The sequence below is a fragment of the Polypterus senegalus genome, chromosome 18, assembly GCF_016835505.1.
Source record: "Polypterus senegalus isolate Bchr_013 chromosome 18, ASM1683550v1, whole genome shotgun sequence".
In the NCBI taxonomy this organism is placed as follows: Eukaryota; Metazoa; Chordata; class Cladistia; order Polypteriformes; family Polypteridae; genus Polypterus; species Polypterus senegalus.
In genome coordinates, this window is record NC_053171.1 from 21,612,990 (window position 1) to 21,636,529 (window position 23,540).

Below are 23,540 nucleotides of genomic sequence, written 5' to 3' on the forward strand. Positions count from 1 at the left end.
GGAGTATTTTGTTTGGTATTATTTGTTTAGTAAACTGACATTTTTCTACTGTGCCGACTTAGCACATTTGTTTAGTGCAATCAAACTATTAATTGGAATGACATTATTTTTTGAATCAACTGCTCTGTATCCTAGAGTTTACATTCACTCAAGTGTATTCAGACATTAATCATAGTTCCATTAGAGTAATCAAAAGGAATAAGATTAGCAAACAAATAATATTTACCAAGTTCTGGTTTAAAGTATCGAACTAATGGTTTTTATCGAGTCCTGCCAACTGCCGCCCACACTTCCAAGCTTGAGTTCCTGCCTCAGCTTATCGAGCACTTTAGGACTACCACAACTCGTCCAATAGGAAAGGTCAAGAGTTTTACCAATACTCATGGAAAGATTTTATTTAGCATTTGAAAATAATATGAGGGAAAAAAAAAGCCTACTCTAAAAAGATTAGAGCTTGTCGTTTTCAGCAGAGTTCAGCAAAATCTCTTGTAGTGTTTGTAGAGGAGAAGTCCTTATTGATACTTGTGTTAGCTGAAATTTGAGTAGCAACAGCATGAAATCTGCGATGAAAAATAACTCAGACATCTATTTCATTTGTTTTTCCACCTCCACGCTCATCACGGCAAGGCAGTGCATTGTGCAACAGTTACACAATGATGTGAAACATAACATCCTGAAATATAAGTAGGAGCCACTCACTGATTTCCATTACATATTTACAATGAACTGGATGAGCTCCAGGGACCATTCACACGCAAACACACATACATACAGTATAAACAAAGGGTGCCCAACTCCAGTCCTGGAGAGCCCCAGTGGCTGCAGGTTTTCATTCTTAACCCTTTCCTTAATTAGTGACCTGTTTTTGCTGCTAATTAACTTCTTTTGAATTCATTTTATATGACTTGTTCTTGAAGAATCAGACCCCTCAACTGTTTCTTTTTACTTAATTAGCAGCCAAACAATAATGAGATACAAAATGAGCCAAAACAGGACCAGCAAACTGTGACCATCATGCATTGTCTGAAAATAAAGAAAGAGGAAGGTCTCAGGAATGCTGATCTGCTCTTAGAAAAGAGAAAATCCACAATTTCAGAAATGTCTGCTATTGCATGCTGATCATTTCTGTTAGGTAGAATGCCCAGAGGGAGCTGGGCGGTCTCATGGCCTGGAACCTCTGCAGATTTTATTTTTTCTCCAGCCGTCTAGAGTTTTTTTGTTTTTTTCAGTCCTCCCTAGCCATCAGACCTTACTTTTATTCTATGTTAATTAGTGTTCTCTTATTTAAATTCTTACTTTGTCTTTATTTCTCTTTCTTCATCATGTAAAGCACTTTGAGCTACATTATTTGTATGAAAATTTGCTATATAAATAAATGTTGTTGTTGCACAATGAGAGCTGTAGCAAGCCATGGAATTAAAGAACGTGTTTAATTAACAACAAGACTCAGCGCCTCATTAAGCAACTGGTTGGAGTGAAACTGGTTGGATTTTGAGGCTTAAGGAAAGAAATGAAGCAATTCAGAGGAACAATGAAGAAATTCAGGGAAACTTTCTTAAAAACCAAGTCAATTAAAATTAATTCAAAAGAAGTTAATTAGCAGCAAAAACAGATCACTAATTAAGAAAAGGGTTAGAATGAAAACCTGCAGCCACTGCGGCCCTCCAGGTCTGATATAAACACTAACATCTGGTTAATTCAGAGTCCTTTATTAACTTAAAATACAGATCTTTAAAATCATGACAAGAAACCAGAGTGAGTGAACGACCATGAAGATGCTCAACACAGAAATTTATAGGCAAGGAAATAGAAACCAGGTTTCTGGAGCTATGAATCAACGATGCTGATCATGACACCACTGTATAATACACCCATAATTCACAAAAAAAGTTAAAGCTTACTTTAATCCTGGGTATGTACCAAAGCTTGCATCATTGGGTACTACACATTAAAATAACACTATGTTAAATTAACAATTGATTGATCTGTGATCAATGTAATACTCTGTAATATAGATTTTGTGCAAATATACTTACCATATATACTCGAGTATAAGCTGACCCGAATATAAGCCGAGGTACCTAATTTTACCTACAAAAACTGGAAAAACTAATTGACTCGAGTATAAGTCTAGGGTGGGAAATGCAGCAGCTACTGGTAAGTTTCAATAATCAAAATAAATACCAATAAAATTACTGTACATTCATTTAAATCTTTAAAAACAAGCCAAGTGCATTCTTTAACTGCCTTCTCTGCCTTATGCTCACTCGCTCTCTCTCACGGTATGTGTGTGTGTGTGTCTCTCTCTCTCGCGTGGCAGTTGCGCGTGTGTGTGTGTCTATCTGTCTCTCTCTCGCTCGCAGCGGGACCTGACTCGAATATAAGCCAAGAGTGACGTTTTTCAGCACATATTGGGTGCTGAAAAACTCGGCTTATATTCGAGTATATATGGTATATTTAGCATACATACATTTCTGCAAGATAGTGTACTCCAGTGCATAAAAAGGACTTGCTCAAAGATGAAGACTTTTTCTTGGCAAATGTGACAATGTGAGGAGCCGTAAAAAGGGATCTTAAAAAATTGAGTGCTTGAACCGGGTGCAATGTTCTATTTTGACATAAGATGGTTACACCCAGTAGTGTCAGACAATCAAAGAATGTGCCATGCTGGTGGAAGGGGGACTAACACAGACAAAGCACTGGTCAAAAGAATATGCAACTAGGTCACTCAATATGCTAAACTGATAGAAGAACCAAACTAATTCATGCATAGTATAGGTCAGTAGGTGTTTATGGCTACTTTTCGAATGAATATATAAAATCTGACAAAGCCTCATTGAACCAGTTTCCACAAATGGAAGTCATCCAAATCAGGTATATGTTTAAAAGAAATGCCTATAGCTACTTCAAAGATGTGCATTGAATCTTCAAAGAGCCCACTAAAGAACTGTAATATAATTGTATTAAACTACGGCTTCTCTTTGGCTATATGTACTATAAGTATATTTTATACACAGCAATGAATATTAGTAGTGAAAGCTGCATTTTAAAGCAAGTTTAATGTGTTCTTATTCAATACCATATTTCTCGATTTAATATCTCCATCACAGTTACTGGAAAGGGATATGTATAGGGTCACATATGAGCTGAAATTATAAAAAAACACATTTCCAGGGAGCATGTGTACCTGTTGGAATGAATAATTCCTCCATGTATACACTGTATCTGTTAACACAGGTATTTTGTTTCTGTATTACCTATTTTAATTAACAGATTAAACTCAAGCCAATGATTTCAATCAATCAATCAACATTTATTTATATAGCACATATTCATACAAAAAAATGTAGCTTAAAGTGCTTTACAAGATGAATAGAGAAATAGAAGACACAATAAAAGATAAACATAAGTCAACATTAATTAACATAGAATAAGAGTAAGGTCCGATGGCCAGGGTGGACAGAAAAACAAAAAACTCCAAAGGCTGGAGAAAAAATAAAATCTGTAGGGGTTCCAGACCAAGAGACCGCCCAGTCCCCTCTATTTCTTATAAAATACTAGCTGTCCCCCGCAACTCTGCCCGCAAAGCAGGGAAAAAGGACAAACTATAAAAATCATTGAATAAATAGGTATTGCTAGCTAGTAGTGGGGAGGTACACTTCAACAAGTGGCGAGAGGTAGACTGACTCGAATGGAGTCTGGCGATTGAGTGAGTAGGGCCTCGCCCAGCTCCCCACTCCTGACGTCACGCTTCCCACTCCCCTCTGCCCGCAGCCACTGCCTCAGATTAGTGTGAATAAATCACTCCTGTAAGCAAACTATGATACTTAGCAGGATGAGAGAAGTCGCAAAATCAACCAGAATATTGAAGCAAATTATAGAATAAATATGTTATTATAGAAATATATATGTTAAGTAGTTCTCTCGTGAAAAGTGGACAGACAGACAGACGCTGGATTTTATATATATAGAATTTGCTTTATTAAGTTATTGTAAAAAAGTTATTGCATAAAAGTAAGAGGTGTGTTCAATAATTTATCTACCTGTGTATGAAAGAAAGTAGCAAGCATGTTGAAACAAGTCTGGGCTTCTTGTGACTTTTCTTAAGGTTTCTCACGCAGAGTTGTGGCTCAATGCGAATCTAACGTTCCAAGAGACAGGATATCAGGAGAGTCCTCGTGCAAATCAAATAAGCTTCTTCACGACAATGCGCCTACCGGTTCACATGTCACGTCAATCACAATCTGCCATCCAAGAATGTGGGTTCCAGCAGTTGAACTTTCCACCCTATAGTCCTGACCTGGAACCTTCAGATTATTTCCAGTTTTGAAGAAATCTCTCCGTGGACCGCGGTTTTCAAGTGAATAAGACGTCAAGGCAGCTGTGACGTCCTGGTTTGAAGGTCAAACAGAAGCTTTTTTTTCAAAGGGGATAAAGTTATTGCAGGAAAAGTTGATGAAGTGTATGGAGCTACCAGGGGACTATATTGAAAAATAAAACAAAAATTTTCTGAAAACTCTTTTCTTTCCTACTAAGGTAGATAAAGTATTGAACACCCCTTATATATTATGGACAAATGCATCCATTCATTGATTAGTGCCACAGAGAATCAGAGCCTCCACTGGCAGCAATGAACATAAGCAACCCTAAACAGAATGCCATCTGACTTCAGAGCACACATGCACACATGCCCACTTGTATTAATAACAATAAAACTAAAGTCAACTGATTAACATAACCTACATGGATTTGACATTTCCGTGGAAAACCACAGCACCCAGTGAAAAACCCTCAGACATAAAGAGAGAAGGTGCAAACTCCACAAGGACTGAGACAGTATTCAAATCCATTCTTCCGGAGTTATGAGGCAGCAGACATAGTGCGCTGCCCAACTTCAAATATTTGGAGTATCATCTGAACATGATATAGGAAAATTGGTATAGTAGATGACAAATATTTGGTGCACTTAAGGTTTGCAAGTGTATACTTTTTGTAGCTCTCAATACAACTGTAACAAAACCTTAACATGCCACTAGCAACGTTGCTCTAGGCCAGAGGAGGACTGATGTTTATTCACAATTTAATTCCAATACTATGCATGATTTAAAGTAAAAATTCCTAACAGATCTAAAAGTGTCTTGTGTGATTTTACGTGACATTAAGAGAAGATACTTTAAAGATTTGTAAAGATTTAATAAAGCAAAACAAAGATGTCTTGTTACGTTATACTGGAAACTATTTATACACATAAGGACAACACCTTTTGCCAAAACTAGTCTATAAAGCATTTGGGTAAAGAACAAAACAAATTCTGAAGCTACACAGTGTACAGTGTTTGTATTTATCAGGCCTGCCATAACACCGATATGTACTGCATGATGGGCAGGCATGCTATCTGTTGACTGTCCATCCCTTGATTTAATATCTTCAAAGAGCCATAGCAAGAATAAACAGGCAGATCAGCAGATGCCTGAATGTAATAATAAGGCTTGTCTGGAATCCAGTAACTATAATTTCCATATTATATAAACAGTGTCAGTAAAGAAGGTGATTAGACAAAAATGGCAAAGACTCTAAAAATGTCTGTTTCAAGAACTGCATATTTTGAACAAAGACATGCAGTCAAAGCACTGCTTATGAAAATATGGTAAATTCACCTTGCTAAATAAGCATGCTCACCATCTGAGCCCCAATGTGAGGCACTTCTGATCAAACAAATTCAATGCTCTGAGGTCCTTTACAAATTGTAAATATGAGAAAGTTCATGAAAAAGCATAAAAGAAACTGGGATGCAAATGTTTAGGCAGAAATGTGTGGAGGTTCACTGTGGCAGATTAAGACAGCTGTAGAGCTGAGAAACTGTATTGCTGTGGATGGGTTATGTGTTGTACTGAAACTGACTTAAGTGTTTTGGGAATGAGGAACAAAAAGCACAGATGGCTATGAAGGACATGAGATAAAGAGATTCATTCAAGAGGAAAAAAATGAAATGAGAATATAAGGATTCCAAATTTTGCAAACAGTGGAGAAAGGAACAGGGGCAGCCAACAGGCCAACTAGCTGCTGTTGTTATAGATGCCTGACATAGAAGCAATAAAGTAGCAACAGAAAATTATTACCTGACCCATAGGTGCCAAGTCCTTTTTCGTTTTGTAAGCGTTTGATTGTTCCTGGAGATATGTGCTGCATCATGTAGCTTGGGTGGTAAACAACATCAAAGTCATGGTTCAGCTGACTCTGTGTAGTCAACTCAGCCTTTCTGTCACTGAAAATACTTTGTGCTGGACCTGTACATAAAGAAAACAAAACATAAATGTGCACGGTTTAAATAAAAAATCCAAAGAAGTGGGTCATTTGGCACAAAAGATATGTTTTACAAAGATGCCTCATAATGGATTTCTTACAAAGTTAAGTTTGAAGTCATTTCTCAACAAAAACAGCTATTTCCTGTTATTGCAAAAATACCAGGAATTCATAAGGAACAAAATCAATGTTTTTGTGCCCTGAATTTTTAGAGGGTGGCTTTTCATTATTTTGCTTCCTAATTAAATTGTCACCATTTGTATGTGCACAGTTGGAGACAAATAAGAATACCATTACAATTTATTTTAATACATAAAAGTAAAGTAAAGTAAAGTAAAAAAAAAAGAAAGAAAGAAAGAAAGAAAGAAAGAAAGAAAGAAAGAAAGAAAGAAAGAAAGAAAGAAAGAAAGAAAGAAAGAAGTTTAATTAGAACACATAAATAAAAGAATCTATTCCTGTAACAGTGTGTGGGCAGAACAACTCTATGTTGTTGACTTTAGCGACCTATTTTAATGTCTTACTTTACAGAGCAGGTCCTTTTTTGTTAGGCACCCTTATGCCTAGTCAGTGTACACTATGCCATGGGAGACTACTATCACCAGTACTGCTTGAAAGTCAATATAATACTGTATTTGCACTTGCTTTAGAACACAGTATTTCACAAATAAAGTATATAGTGACTGTTGCATGACCTTGTGCTCTGTTGAATACTAAAGGAACATTGGCACTAGAGACAAAGCAAGTAGGGGTGAACAACAAAAGGATTTTTATCCACATAATCTATTCAACTACACATTTTAACTATGCTTAGAAAATTGTATGGTATAATCATACTGTAACAAGTTTCTGTGTGTGAGGGCCCTAATGTTTGACCAAAATAAACTCTTTCTAGCTTACAGTTGTAGCCTTTGCGTACAGTTTCGTACAGTAGGTTATGCAGCATTCCGTTAAGTTTAATGGTGGCTTAAGATGCAAAAGAGGTAGAAGTGCAACTGTCCTCTAGGCAGAAATGTACAGAACAGTATACAATTGCATTGTACATTGTTACAAAATGTAAGTATTGGTACTTTTGTACTCATAACAATAAGAACACTTGTTATCTCTTGTACAAGTTGGCAACACATACCTGGCAGTCCATCTGCATAACCAGGACTCAGTTGAGAGGAGGGCTGGATATAAGATGACCTGAAGGTAGGTACAATGAACGGGATTTGCCTACCATCAGGGGGTATCTTAGAAAGTAGATAATCCTCTGTACATCCAATTATATTTTTCTGATTGGGTGATGTCACTGGTGACTTTGCAGTTCCTGTTTCACTTACTGATTTCCAGGACTTGACTGCTTCAGCATTGACCACTGTGTCTGATGAACAAACACCAACAGAAAAAGGAATAGGAATTAGCTATATCCTGCGCTAAATTAAGACAAAAACCTTGAAGCCAACTTGGTGTATCAGGCAAAATTTGGACAGCAGCGGAAAGTGGTTTAGCTGATCGATCATTTAATTAATAACAATGTAAAATTAACTGAAAGCGGAGTTAACAAAGAGAAAACAAAACGAGAGTAGGAAAAATGTCATTCACAGAAACAGGGACAATTTTCAGCTAAATTATGCTGCCTTACATTTTCTTTACCTTCACATCATCTTCATTTAACTCACAGATGTGGTTCTTCCACTGTTTTGTCCGTTAACTTTTTCTTATGTCTTTCGTGAAAGTGGCCATCCAGGAAGAAAACATGATGGGGAATCAAAGATTTTCTTGGCATCAACAGATTTTTCAATGTAGCACCAAATAATTATTGAACTAATATTCAGACTTTCTGAAAATTGACTATATCAAGACATGCTATTAAGTGTAAAAGACACAGAAAATCTGCCACATTTGTGACTGTTATATAGAGTATGTCACTAGATAGAACTTTTTATTGAAGAAAGTTTAAAGCTACATCTGTTTTAATAAAAATAAATACCCACATTAACTCAATGTATTTTATAGTTGAAGTATATTTGGTTAAAGGCTTTGTGCATCTTTCCTTAATAGCTATCATGGATTAATTATAATTAACTAAATATGTTGTGATGAGAAAACATTATTTCAAAATTAATTTATCTTTAAAAAAAGCAAGAGAATAAAGGAAACTCACAATTACACACTAAGAAAAAAAAAACAAAAACGTCTGGCAACATCCTCTTAGGGATTAATTTGAGTTTTCAGGGCAATTATGTAATCATCCTCTTTAATAAAGCCCTTGTGTGCGTCCAGGTGTCCGTGTGTGTGTGTCTTCTGGTGAAGTGCGCATGCGCGGGGCCACACAGCACGTGTTCAGTCTCTTCCTGTGCATTCCCTGTGCAGTGAGAGAGACAGATACACACACACAGGTGCGCGCGCGTCACACACACACTCACACAGGTGCGCGCCCTTTACACACACACAGGGGCGCGTCACACACACACACAGGCGCGCGTCACACACACACACTCACACAGGCGCACGCGCGTCTCACACACACACACACACACAAAGGCGAGGTTCCACTGTATTACTGTCAGACAAAATTACAGGCATTTCACGGAAATACAAACCAGTATTACTGAGAGAGAAAATTAAAGGCACACAATACAGTGACACATATTACAGCCACATACAAGGTCTCTTGCCATTTAATATAGACTGTTCATACAAATGTTTATGCACTACTGTTCTAGCGCCCGTTATTTTAACGGGCTTAATGTCTAGTTTAATATAAATGCCTATCATTGATTTATAAACCTGGAAGTGGCATCACAGTGGCTTGGGTCAGGAAAAGGGGCTTTTTGTCAAGTTGCATTGAGTTATCTGTGATTCTGCTGCCTCATGCTGCGTTCCATTTACTTCGGAAGTTGGATGTTGGAGTTAGGAATGACATCACACCTGAGTTAATCGCATTCCAGTACAATATTTGAAAAAACAATACAGACACCACCAGGAAAACCTTTTTAGTTGTGCTTGCTCTTTCGGACAACTACTGAACAATGCATTACATGGTATTTTGTGCTGTCACACACATGCACATGGGAAACAGCCAAATAAATAGTAATTCTATGCCAGACCAGGGGGCGGCAGAGTGTGCTGTCTCACTCAGTTTCTTGCAGACCATTCTCGGGAAATCCGGCGCTGACGATGACGTCACTTTCCTGTCATGAAGACGTCACTTCCAGTTCCGTCACTGCTGACGTAATTTCTGGTCCTATCTGTTAAAACCGCCATCTTGTCTCAATGCAAGTTAGTTCTGTTTTGGACTCTGTTCTGTGAACATCTCTCATATAAAAGCAACTTTTACAGCCGGGAAAACAATATACGAGTGGCTGCCCCAAATCTTCATGACGTCTGTGAATCATTTGTTTGACAGTACACAAAAACACCGCAGCAATATGTCCACGGATAGAATTTGGACAATATAGTGTGTAAGACCGTTATAATGAGACACAAATAGAAGTGCTAATAAACACTATAATACTAAAGTTAGTAGTGTATGTCACCATTTTGGATTAACATCATAATCTGAATTTGGACAAACTCAAATTTGACAGATCAGTTCCAAGTAGGAAATCCACCTACCTACTTCAAATGGAACACAGCATAAACCACAAATGGCAAATCCTGAAAGCTGCCTTAGAGGTTTGCTTTTTAAAAGCCACCTAGGGGTGCTGGTACATGAAGAACCATCAAATGGTACTCAAATCTGTTTGCCTTGTAACTTTAGAATGTTGAACTTCACTTCCAGACTTATTTAGGTGTTTGAATCAGAAAGGGCATCAGAATTGCATTTTAAGATTGTTCCTTAATAGAAGTTAGAGGAATCTACTGCCAGGATTTAAGCAGATGGAAGAGACAATGTCTCATAAACTGGGAGGAAGAGAGGACAAACAAATGCAGCTTGTTTGACATGATAAAGCCACACCATGTGACAGTTATGGATAAAGTTCATATAGGCCAGCATGGGATAAGCAAAGTATTACAGTGTTTTTTTCCTATCCTCCTTTGTTAACTTTATGTTCTTATTGCAATAATCATCCACTTCTTTGTTTTGAAAATAAATCCAACAATTTTGATATTTCCCCCTTGGGATTAATAAAGTATCTATCTATCTATCTATCTATCTATCTATCTATCTATCTATCTATCTATCTATCTATCTATCTATCTATCTATCTATCTATCTATCTATCTATCTATTTTTGTGTTCTTTCATCAGTCTCCTGCAATGTAAAATCTGTAAAATGGATACAGCAAATCTACATATTTATGATTACAAGAATTGTACTGGCTGGCTTACGTACAAGAGAAAGGGCTGCTCATTAGGAATAAGAGAACATTTTGAAAATACAGCAGTTTATAAAAAAATTTAATATACACTTTACCAGGAGAACAGATATTACTACTGTGAATGGACAGATATTATGACTGTGCATAATGTATAAGCTAGGAACAAAATGCTATATTTTGCACTTATGATTAAAAAAAACTTCTACAAATATATTTCAATGTTGATACAAAGTATTAAAAATACGCCCTTATGTTAAGTAAATGCTGGATCCAGGAGAGGAGAAGGATTAAGAAAATCAAATCACTTTACTTGTAGCTTTTTGTGTGTCCTTTGCTTCAGATTACATTACCTTGTGACTCTGGTCCTTCATCTTTGCACAGTAGTCCTTTGCAGCAGCTTTTGATGAACTCTGTAGACATCACCCTTATGTTTACGACTTGTAGCAGGCAAAGTAAGATTCTGATGGCCACTGATCTGCTGGAAGACAAGCAGAAGCAGTTATAAACACTTTATTTACTAAACAAGAGAAAAATCAGCATACCACATTCCTGTGATCATAATGGAAGAATCATATCTTGTTAAAAAATGTATATCCTCCTTCGCCAATTGTGCTGCAATTGGATTGCAAATTTGCACGAAAAAGGAAAAGTCAGTATCTCTGTATAATAAACTCTGTAGGAGTATATTTGCTCAAAATCAACATGCATCTCACATTTTTACATTGCTAATAACCATGCCTAGTTTCATGTGAATTTAATCATTAGTTTTTTAATTACCATTTCAACAGGCACACCTTCTGACATACACGCTCAGGTAGACATCATGGTGAAACTGTGTGAATTGTAAAAGCTCATTGAAAACGCAAAGTCAACATTTTGACCTCATAACAATAGTTTTCCTGTACAGTGAAATTCGTTCAATCTATGTATGCAGAGAAAGCAAAAAAAAAAAATAATCATAGGATTCGGTAAGTTTAGCGTGCAGACACTACTTTTAGTTCTACAATAAGCCAAGAGAGAAAACGAGCTAGTAAGAAACTCAGAACAAACAATAGTACAAAGAACAAAGAAACCAAATGAGGTTGTAGTGAAAGTGGGACCAAGCGGGTGTTACAGCAGGAGTGGTTTATTACCAATGCAGCATGGAGCAAATAATAAAGCTACCTGTAGTAGAAACTCCGGAAACAATAAATTGTTAGTCCTAATCAGTCTTTGGGTTGGATGTAAAAGCAAGACACACCATACAGTCCAAACAGAGCTGATCCTAAAGTTAAACATTGGCCTCAAGGTTGAAAATGTTGTGGAACAGGATGGATCCAGAATACAAAGCACAAAATCATAATCTGTGTTAAAAAACAAAACAACAAACAGAAATTAATTATTTCTTTGTTATGCGCACAATGAGGCAGGCTGAGAGATACATTACTCCACTCTTCTCATTTTCCGGTGCTATCGTTATTCTGGTACTGTAATATATCTGCATTAGTATGATATGTGAAGAGTAGGTGCCAGCATTGTGTTTATGAGATGATATGACCCACTAACACATATGCGAGCAGCCTGCCCAAAGCGAGAAATGATACTTTTCTGAGAATTAGAGCTGGCGCCTCTGCAGCATGTGTGTTTACTCGGTGTGCACCCTACATCCCCACCTCTATGTGCTCACTCTGCAGTGCTCATTTTTCATTGATTCATAGAATTCCATAAAATGATGACTCTTGAACCTAATGAAATATTCAGCACAATGCCACTGCTAAATCAGTCTTCACTTTATGCCACATCTTTCACAGTGAGCACTATCTGAAATATCTCACAATATTATAATTAAAAGGAATGCAACAGTGCTTTCATATTTATAGAAAACTGTTTGATAAACAGAAGTAACAAGTAGGATGCAATCAGCATGACAAACTGATACTTTATACCAGGGGTGGGCAAAGTCGTTTCTAAAGGGCCGCAGTGGCTGCAGATTTTTGTTCCAACCCAATGGCCTAATAAGGAACACTTATTACTCAAGTAACACTTCTGCTTCATTTTTAATTGTCTTGCTCATTAAGATTGTGAACGCTTATTGCTTATTTTAGTCTTAAACAGCTGTATTCTTGGTTTTTAGTTGCTCCTTATTAGCAATAAGATGCAAATGACAAAGGAAAGCAGCAGTTCTCCATTTAGCTTGTCACCATTTATATCTGTGTGTATTTATCGTACACTATTTGGTTTAATTAAATACTTGGAAGGAAAGTGAAGAGAAAAAAGTGAAGGATTGAGAAATACTCAAACATTTTAGCCTTCAAATCATTTGGATGATATCCTTAGAAAGAAAAAAAAATGTAGGACATGAGAATGACCTGACATGGCAGAGTTAAAGCACTAACAAGCCAAGAAATTTAAATATTAGCAAGGATTGTTTTCTAATTAAGCAACTGGGTTGGATCAAAAACCTGCAGCCACTGCGGCCCTCCAGGACTGACTTTGCCCACCCCTGCTTTATACAATGGTCCTGGTAAGCGCCTTACCAAATGTCTTAGAAATTAATAGTTTCAGTATACTATTTAATTCTACTTTTACAACTGGGACACGTGCTTCACCCAAGGATGAATTCTGAACAGGAAATCTTGCAGACGAAACCACAGACAGTATGGTGTAGTCAGTGAATAAGGTGTTTGACCTTACACCACAAGGTTGCTAGTTTCTCCCCTTGTGTAGCACTCTGACCTTGAACAAATCACTTAACCTGTTTATGCTCTCTTAAAAAAAAAACAACCAAAGAAACTGTTGAAAATGATCTTAATGTTACAAGTTGTCTTGTATAAATTCATCAGCTAAATGCACAAATACAAAAGTCCCAAACTGTTCCCTGTTTGAAGTTTGCATATTCTCTCTGTGTCTGCATGGGTGTTCAAAACATGCATGTTATGTGATCCTAAATTGGCCTTGGTGTGTGTGTGAGTGTGTGTGAGTTCACCCTGTCAGGGACAGGTGACCAATCCAGGGTTTGATCCGGCCTTGCACCCTATGGTAGCTGGGATAGGGTCCAGTCCCAGTCCCATGACCCTGGTCTGGATTCAGATGGTTAGAAGATGACATGACATGATTTCACGCAATAGTTTAAACAACCTGCACGATGTAGGCAGATGGTGATGGCGTTGGACTATAAATGATAAGTTTCAGGTTCAGCCCTCTCCATTCTCACTATGAAAAGGTGAGAAAGCCGCTTAACCCGCAATGCCTCCATTTTAAAACTTGCTTAAACCAAGCTTTTGGAGTCATGGGAAGCCAAGATAAAACCTGACTGCATCAAGTACAAAGAAAAATCTGGCTCTGAATGCGGTACCAGTAAATCACAGAACACATACTGTACATGCACACACATGTAGTTTCTCCCACAATGGTTCTCTAAATGTACACATTTGTATATTGTACATGTGAAACTACTACTCCAGTCAGTCAGTCAGTCAGCCATTGTCCAACCCATTATATACTAACACAAGGTCACGGGGGTCTGCTGGGTCCAATCCCAGCCAACACAGGGCACGAGGCAGGAAACAAACCCCGGGCAGGGAACCAGCCCACCGCAGAACTACTACTCCATACTTGTTAAATGTATTATAATACAGTTAACTAGAGAAAAGCACTCTATAAAATAGGTTTATTCAGTCCTTACCACATTCTTCAACTATACTGTAGATGTAAGGAGCAACATACTAAAGCTGTAAAATGCTTTTAAAATGCCATTCCCTATGGACAGATGGTGCATGAAATTACATTTCTTTGTACACTTGTACAGTAAAGCTTTTAAAATGGCATTCCCTATGGACAGATGGTATATGAAATAACATTTCTTTGCACACTTGTAAAGTAAACCTATCAAGAGAAATGTGTGGTTCAGGATAACATAAAGTAAAGTGGCTCCAGAAAAAAAAAAATACAAATGCTCAATACATATAAAATATAAAAATGTTACCGTCTTTAAATCTACACACACACATGTTTCAGAGGGTATGTTAACAAAGAATAGCACGAGGATTCTGAAAAGTGACAAGCTCAAAAGATCCCAGCCATGTTAAGCCATACTGACAAACACTTTGAGATGCTGCATTTTAGGTTTTTTCCTGGTATTGATGATGAGCCTGAAAAATCCAAGAACCCAATGTACATCATCTTACCAAAAGATTATGACAAGGCAAAGCACACCTTATTAAGGAGTGTCAGAGGGGCACAAGGTTGTCCCTTATAGCCAGTCCAGCAATCACCAGCTGCTTTGAGTTTGTGACTAAGCCGCTTACCTAATGTATTGCCTTGTTGAACTCTACCTGCATTTTAAAGGACTGATCAGGGATTGTCTTGCTGATTTTCAAAATAATTCTGCATTATTTTTGATACTGTAGCATTGTATATGCTCTGGTAGCTTCACAAATGCAGGTTGCATCTGATGTGCAGATAGCTGACTAATTTACTAAATAATACTTTATCTATCACACCAGTATTGATACAGCAGAAACCTCCTTTAAGGAGTACTTTAGAAAGTAGTAGTTTGAATAAACCTAAAGAAACCTCAAAACTGTCCAGTGATTGTTGCAATAACAGACGTCTATGCTAATGTTTAAACGAAGAACAAAACAAACACAAAAAAATCAATTGTCACTATGACCACGGCACACAACCATGGGCACTATGGCCCAACAGATCAGAGTTTGCCCACAGTTAGTACGGGCGACAGTAGAGTTTGGTGTTGGGCTGTAACTTTAACCAATCATTGAGATCTGAATGTTAAATGTTCAAAATATGCTTAGAGGAAAGCTGTTTGGGCTATATGTATATTTCTTCTTAGAATTCATGACTATAACACTGAGACTGTTAATGTACTGTTAAAATGACTCTGTCTTTTTAATTCAACTCATCTTTTAAATCACATTTCAGTAAGGGCAGCACAGTGGTAGTGCTATTTTGCTTAGTAGTAAGGAGACCCGGGTTCGCTTCTCGGGTCCTCCCTGCGTGGAGTTTGCACGATCTCCCCGTGTCTGCGTGGTTTATGCTCCCACAGTCCAAAGACATACAGGTTAGTTGCACTGGCGATCCTAAATTGTCCTGTGTGTGTGTGTGTGCCCTGCAGTGGGTTGGTGCCCTGCCTGGGGATTTGTTCCTGCCTTGCACCCTGGGATTGGCTCCAGCAGACCCTCGTGACCCTGTGTGTTAGGATATAGCGGGTTGGGTACTGACTGACATTTCAGTAATTAAAACAGATCGATCAAAGATATGTTCAGTGCTACATCCCATGCTTTTTTGTCATCTATCAGTCTCAACATCCTTCCCCTGTCCAATTTAGTCAGCCACATGATCAGATAGTCCCATATGCAGTATTTCCTCAGAACTACTTAGACATCAAAAAGGCTAACAGAAGCATAGCGTATTTATTTTAAAACAGCATTAACTTTCTGATAAGGATTTGGAACATTTCTCATAAAGATTTTTTTTTTCTAATTTAAAATAAGTTATCCTTTTCCACCGCTTTATAGGAGGCACACTCAAGATTGTTCTAATTAAGTAAGACTAAGACGACAAGCAAGCAAGCAATATGGTCTAAGACGTCACAGTTGGTTGTTTTTGTAACAGACAGTTGTCCAATCTGGTGCAACATTCTCCACCTTGGATAATTTAGGTCAATGTGCTTTGGGTGGGTTGGGGTTTGGGGCAGCACCAACCTCAGGAGCATCAGGTGTAAAACAGGAATCAATCTACACAAAGCATCAGTCCATAATGGGTCACATTTACGCACACACACTTTTTTTTCCCTTGAAGAGCTTTCTTGTAACTACAGTAAGTTCGGATTTACACATCGTGCAGGGGTGAGCAAAGCACCATCAGAGTATGTAACACTTAAGAGTTTGTGTGCCATCATTTAAAGGCTATGCAGAATTTAACAATGCCCTCTTGCTAGAGCACCTTGGCATTGCTCAGGTTTTCTATTTCTTTGCTGTCCTCCTGGACCTACAGCTATTATAGCCCTGTTAACTGTGAAGCAGCTGAGGTTTTGTTAGATTGTCATTTTTCTTTCTAACCTGACTGCACTAAGCTTCTTGTGCACTACTTTAACATTCTGATTTCTATCATTTTCTAACTTTTTATATTAGTGATAATCACATTTATTTTGATTTTCTAAAAATCACTTTGAATAAAGGAACCTGCTAAATATAATAATGATGAGCTATGGCACATTCAGTTCTTAAATTTGAGAAATTTAGAGACAAAGCACCAGTTTTTAGTTAAATAATAATGATCCATGAAATCATACATTTTAGCTTCTAGCAGCACCCAGAGAATTGGTAGTGTGTAAAATGCTTCACCAATCACATGCAGTTTTGCAAAGGTTTTCCTGCGCTAAATAACTACTGCCTCACAGTGTGCACAGCAGGAGAGCGAAGCACATGGTATGATCTACATACTGCTCCTTTATCTCTTTAATTACGCTAGCCTTTGCAAACAGAAATATCTGAAAATTGTATCCACTTGAAATATACTCATCTTAGCAGGTGTTTAGAGATTAGGAATCCACTCAACTGAAACAAAAGTTCAGCACAGTAGCCAGCACTTAAAAGAAAAAAGCAGGTCTTTCTTATTGGACAGAAGGCTGTCTGTTTTACTGAGAATAATAGAACCTTTTCAACATCCCAGTGGTTAAAACCGATTCTTCAGATACTTTGTGAACCATAGAAAAAAGGCTAAATGAAGCTGAGAATAATACTTTAAGGATTTTGACCTGCTACTGATATCCAACTGGCTCATCACAGACAAGAAGAGAAGTAGATTGCCATGTCTGACATAATGACAAAACAGATTACCGTGTTTAATGGAGGACGTCATAAGTTAGATTGGTAGTGTTTAAGCATTTTCTGATGTCGACGAGCCAAATATTGAGACTGCTGATGCCTAAAGTGTGACCTTCACTAAAGAGCTGTATGCAAAGTTCCTAAACACCCTGGAAGTCAGGAGGAATGAAAATGTTAACATGCTGTCTATGCTTCTTAAATGTTCTTACAGTTTTTGGTACCTTTTAGAGCAACAAAACGGTTATATCAGCTTATATTTATTACCTTTTTTAAAGAAAGACAAGTCCTATAATTTAACAGGAGGATAAGAAAGGTATGCATACTTAATAAGCATGTCCAAGCAATTTCACTCTCAAATCATGTAATAATAATAAAAATGATTTAAAAAGGGATGGTAACTAGTGAGTAAAAACTAACAATCCATATCTGAAGGACATTATACCCGCTACACTATAACGTGAACCTAGATGTGACTGCAGGGCTGTGGAGTCAGTACACAAAATCTTTGACTCCAACTCTGACTCTGACTCCCCTATTTGTAATTAAACTCATATATTTACTTTGTTGATTGAAAGCAAACAAAATACAAGAGGCAACGCATTTCATCACTGCTGGCGTGAATCATCAGGTTGCTTTTTGGCACTCTAACTTATTAAAGTTTGGGTTAAAAGGCTGTAGCAATGCTGCTGTGGTTGCAAACACTGAGTGACATTAAACAAAAGACTAAACTTACCACATTAAAAAACAAGCTATATTTTAATCAAAAGCCTAGAAGAAAAAATAGTTTAATCGATTCGGTATATGTGAAATTGTAAATTTTAACTCATTATATTAAAATTTACATTTAGTCAGGGTCGGTGTTGGTACATTTTTACCGACTGCAACTCCAATAACCCAATTATTACTTTTGATTCCGATTCCAAAGCCCTGTATGTCTTACCAGTTGTCTGACTCAATGCTTTTCAGTTGCAAAACAAGTGAACAGTACATTGTAAAAAGATTGTGGTGGTTAGAAGAGGCCAAACCCACTGTAAAGAACAGACAAACATTAGCACAATATGTCGACAAAAGTACTGATCTAAGAAAGATTGCAGACAACCACAAAGTTCAATTAATATCAATGTGTCACCATGATCTGTGTACACAGTAAGCTTTAGACTTATATAACAGGTCATGTCAGGTTGGGGAGCATGCACTGGTACAGTGTGTTGCCACACCCACCACATCAGGAAACAATTTGGGATCCTGGTTGTCAACCCCCTAGGCAGATACGCGGTCCAGTCCCACCCAAACGAAATCACAATCTATCTGCAACAGCCAGTTGTTACATAGGCGTCCCCTTGGCACTCGGGTCCTCAACAATGTGATCACCCTCGGGGAATCGTGCCACATGGCCGTAGTGCTGTAACTGACGCTCCCTCACAATGCAGGTAATGTGTCTCATTCGGGACTCCGTGAGCAACCATTCATTCGACACAAAGTCAAACCAGCGGTACCCAAAGATTCTCCAAAGAGATATAAGGAGTTCAGTCTTTGTCTCAGGTCACTGGATAGTGTCCATGTCTCACAACCATATAGCAAGACAGGAAGCACCAGATCTCTAAAGACCTGGACCTTCGTCCTTTTGCACAGATATTGGGAGCACCACACATACCTTTCCAGCGACCTCATGACCCCCCATGCTCTCCCAATCCGTCTACTGACTTCATAGGAAGAGTCACCAGAGTCATGAATGTCACTGTTGAGGTAAGTAAACTTCTCGACAAATTCGTCGCTCTCTCTGCATTATCAATGCACGGAGATTGTTAGAATTTGTGGGTTTTTACTTGTCTACCAGCCTCCTGAGGATTGACCACAAGTTCTCCATGTGATTAAGGTCTGTGGAGTTTCCTGGCCATGGACCCAAAATTCTGATGTTTTGTTCCCCAAGCCACTTAGTTTTCACTTCTTTTTTATGGAAAAAGGCACTGTTGCTCACCAAACTGTTCTTGGATAGTTGAGAGAAGTTGCTCTCGAGTATGGTCAGGTCAGCAGTATGATCGCTTATACTCCTTTTTTATAGGAAATGCTACATGGGTTCCATATCCCCTCAAGTCTACTTAAAAGTATTTTTTTTAACATCCTCAAGTTAGAAAATAAAGCAGGCAATATGAAGAAGCACTGGTATAAATCCATTTTGGTACTGTAAATGTCATAATTAGGTTCTAATTTCTTTCTAAAAATTAGATGGAGAACTGTCACCCACTATAAAACAACCCCCATTAAAGATACATTTCAAGGTGGTGCAGTAATTAAAACCAGTTTAATTGTTCAGTTTTGAATTGCCATTCTTGAAAACGTGTGTTTGGTGATCCATAACTAACTTCAGTACTTGGGTCAAATATGCTTACGTTTTACCTCTGCTAAACATCATCACTGCTCTTACCATTGGACAGCAATATTTCATGCTTTATTTCATAATATCAAATTAAAAATTGCTTCCTTTAGATCAAATAACTGTAGATTGGTATCAGTTTTCATGATTTTATTTTATTAATATTCATAATATTTGGAGTTTGCATGTTGTCTGCGTGGGTTTCCTCCGGGTACTCTGGTTTCCTCCCACAATCCAAAGACATGCAGGTTAGGTGGATTGGTGATTCTAAATTGTCCCTAGTGTGTGCTGGGTGTGTTTGTGTGTGTCCTGCGGTGGGTTGGCACCCTGCCCAGGATTGGTTCCTGCCTTGTGCCCTGTGTTGGCTGGGATTGGCTCCAGCGGACCCCCGTGACCCTGTATTCGGATTCAGCGGGTTAGAAAATGGATGGATGGATGGATGGATGGAATATTTGGAGTTTGCATGTTGTCTGCGTGGGTTTCCTCCGGGTACTCTGGTTTCCTCCCACAATCCAAAGACATGCAGGTTAGGTGGATTGGTGATTCTAAATTGTCCCTAGTGTGTGCTGGGTGTGTTTGTGTGTGTCCTGCGGTGGGTTGGCACCCTGCCCAGGATTGGTTCCTGCCTTGTGCCCTGTGTTGGCTGGGATTGGCTCCCGCAGACCCCGTGACCCTGTATTCGATTCAGCGGGTTAGAAAATGGATGGATGGATGGATATTATTTTCTTTAAGATAAATTGCTTTGTCGTGATAAAGTACAGGGGTGGTGTAATATAGGGCACATGCTTTAAAATAACTGCATACCCCTGTAGTAAATTGTGAAGTAATATTGTTCCATTTATTAGCATATATCAGTGAAGTGAAAAAAATAAGTTTTTGCTTCCTGGAAAATGAGCCAATGTTTATTTTGACAGTCATGGGTATTCCTCAATGTGCTGCAACTTCTAACTTCTTACATCACCAGGTAACTATGGCAAAGGAAGTGGCCTACGGCAAATAAATTAACTCTTCAAACCTTAATGAAAATGGGTAGGTACACATACTGCTTGATGGACAAAGTGTTAGGGAACTAATCTTGATGGTGTGGTTTTTATTTATATATATATATATATATGATCTGGATTACAATTTAACACACTGACAAATCATACTTACATACTACACCAAACTAGGGGTATTAGAAGATATTCTAGAGTTGGCATATTGATTGCAGATGTAGAAGGACATAATGCAGGCTCAAGCAGATATGTGCCCAATGCAATTTTGGTGTAAATAAATTTACATTGTACCATTATGGACTGAAATTGTGAGATATTACACAAGGGGAGTCTGAAACTTGAAAGTATGAGAAAAAACTTTGGTGGATTGTGGACCTGCCACTGTTCACAATCAGAGACAATACAGAAGTGATTTAAACACTTAATAGAGTTATAGTTTATATTACAAAAGGAGAAAGTTATTTTTAAGTTGAAAAACACTTGTTTGAGAACAGATTTGAAATACTGCTTGCATTTCCGGTCTTCACAGCACCAAATTAGCATGATGGCATTGGAGAAAATCCAGAGAAAAGCTGATGAGGTAAGCAAACCAAGATTAAGAAGTGACATGAGAGATAATACGCTGTAGATCACGGGTGTCGAATTCCAGTCCTGGAGGGCCGCAGTGGCTGCAGGTTTTCATTCTGACCATCTTCTTCATTGCTGAGCCGTTTTTGCTGCTAATTAACTTCTTTTGCTTTAGTTTTAATTAACTTGACTCAGGCCCCTTAGTTGTCTCTTTTTTAATTAGCAGCCGAACAATAATGAGACACAAAACGAGCCACCACATGACCATCTTACCTGTGCCCGTCACACAATATGTGAAAATAAAGAAAAGTGAAGGTCTCAGTAAGGTTGATCTCTTAGGTCACCAAAAGATTTTGACGAACAGAAAATCAACAGTTTTGGAAATGTCTGCTGTGGCAGAATCAGAGCAGCAACAGGCCACAAAATTAAATAACGGCCATAATTAACAGCAAGAAGCAACTTCTCATTAATAGATTGGTTGGAAGTGAAATTGGTTGGAGTTTGAAATACCAGTTCAACTGCTCATCTGTTGGCTCATTTCACGTCTCATTTCTGTTTGGCTGCCATTTCATGAAGAAATGAATCAATTCAGAGGACTGAATCCTTAAAAATGAATTGAAATGAAGGGAAAAGAACTTAATTAGCAGTGAAAATTGGTCACTGATTAGGAAAAGGGTCAGAATGAAAACCTGCAGCCACTACGGCCCTCCAGGTCTGGAGTTTGACACCCCTGCTGTAGATACCATCTATTACCTTAAATTTATTTAAAACAGAGACATAAAACAAGTTACTAACAATAAAAAAAGAAGTTCCTTTGTTATTAGAACTTCATTGATGACCTGCAAATTTCAAATTGTAACAAGGTTGCAAATCAAAGGTGAATAAGGACTGGAAAGCATTGTTCGGCTAAATGGCCTAATTTTGTGTAGGCTTTTCTAATGTTTTTATGTACACCTTCAGACTTTAGCAGATTCAGATATACAAAATTACAGTAATAAAAAGAGTTCTAATGGTCCGCTATAGCATTTGTGTGTTTCAAAGAGATGTTATTAACTTGTGTGGCAAGGTATACATCAAAACTGTTTTGATGTGGAAGACGAGAATTTTCAGCAGCTACTATTCTGGCACCACTCAGCGCAGGGCAGGAATCTGAATTAGAATGCACACATCGCTGAGATAAGGGAGGAAATCTGACATACCTGGAAGAAAATCTACACAAGCAAAAGAATGACAATCCACAAAGACAGGAGTTTCTGCTGTCACTGTCAGGCAACACTATCCACTCTGGCAAAGTCTACTTCTTGTTCTTTTTACCAACTCGGATCCCTTTGCCAAGGACAGGCTACCTAGATGACTGTCCTCCATCTTTGCCTAGATAGATAGATAGATAGATAGATAGATAGATAGATAGATAGATAGATAGATAGATAGATAGATAGATAGATAGATAGATAGATAGATAGATAGATAGATAGATAGATAGATAGATAGATAGATAGATAGATAGATAGATAGATAGATAGATAGATAGATAGATAGATAGATAGATAGAGATACTTTATTAATCCCAAGGGGAAATTGCGTATCCTTTACCCTTAACTCTCTTTCCCTCATATTGCTCCTGAAACAGTCCACCCTCTCTTCTCTTGGCCATCTTTTTGTGAGAGGCCTACTCCATCTCCACTTGATCATCTTAACCTTTGTTTTTGCTAACCACATACCAATAAAATACAATACAATACAATTTATTTTTGTTTAGCCCAAAATCACACAAGAAGTGCCGCAATGGGCTTTAACAGGCCCTGCCTCTTGACAGCCCCCCAGCCTTGACTCTCCAAGAAGACAAGAAAAAACTCCAAAAAAAACTCTTGTAGGGAAAAAATGGAAGAAACCTTGGGAAAGGCAGTTCAAAAAGAGACCCCTTTCCAGGTAGGTTGGGCGTGCAGTGGGTCAATAGAAGGGGGGTCAATACAATACAATATAATACACAGAACAAATCCTCAATACATTGTAAAAATAAAAATGTTACTATTACGGAGCAGAATTTAACAGTACATGATATCACATAATATGATTTAGATTTGTTTAGTGTCCTGGAGACCTCAGCCATCAAGCAGCCTCCCCTATTTGGCCGTTCCACAGCTGAAACAGCGCTGGGCCAGC

At 38.0% G+C, this 23,540-nt stretch overlaps 1 protein-coding gene across 3 annotated transcripts in view; it reads right to left on the reverse strand.

Moving 5' to 3' along the window:
• Positions 1 to 23,540, reverse strand: part of LOC120518782 (tandem C2 domains nuclear protein) — a 63,458-nt gene that overhangs the window by 32,137 nt on the left and 7,781 nt on the right. Inside the window, exons 2-5 of one of the 3 annotated variants that reach the window (XM_039741747.1) lie at positions 11,776 to 11,954; positions 10,962 to 11,089; positions 7,430 to 7,666; positions 6,120 to 6,287 (exon numbers count right to left, since the gene is read on the reverse strand). In XM_039741747.1, the coding sequence (XP_039597681.1) occupies positions 6,120 to 6,287; positions 7,430 to 7,666; positions 10,962 to 11,031 (475 nt within the window). In that variant the 5' untranslated portion in view covers positions 11,032 to 11,089; positions 11,776 to 11,954. The remainder of the gene's footprint in view (positions 1 to 6,119; positions 6,288 to 7,429; positions 7,667 to 10,961; positions 11,090 to 11,775; positions 11,955 to 23,540) is intronic. The other 2 variants (XM_039741745.1, XM_039741746.1) reach the window with 2 other exon arrangements.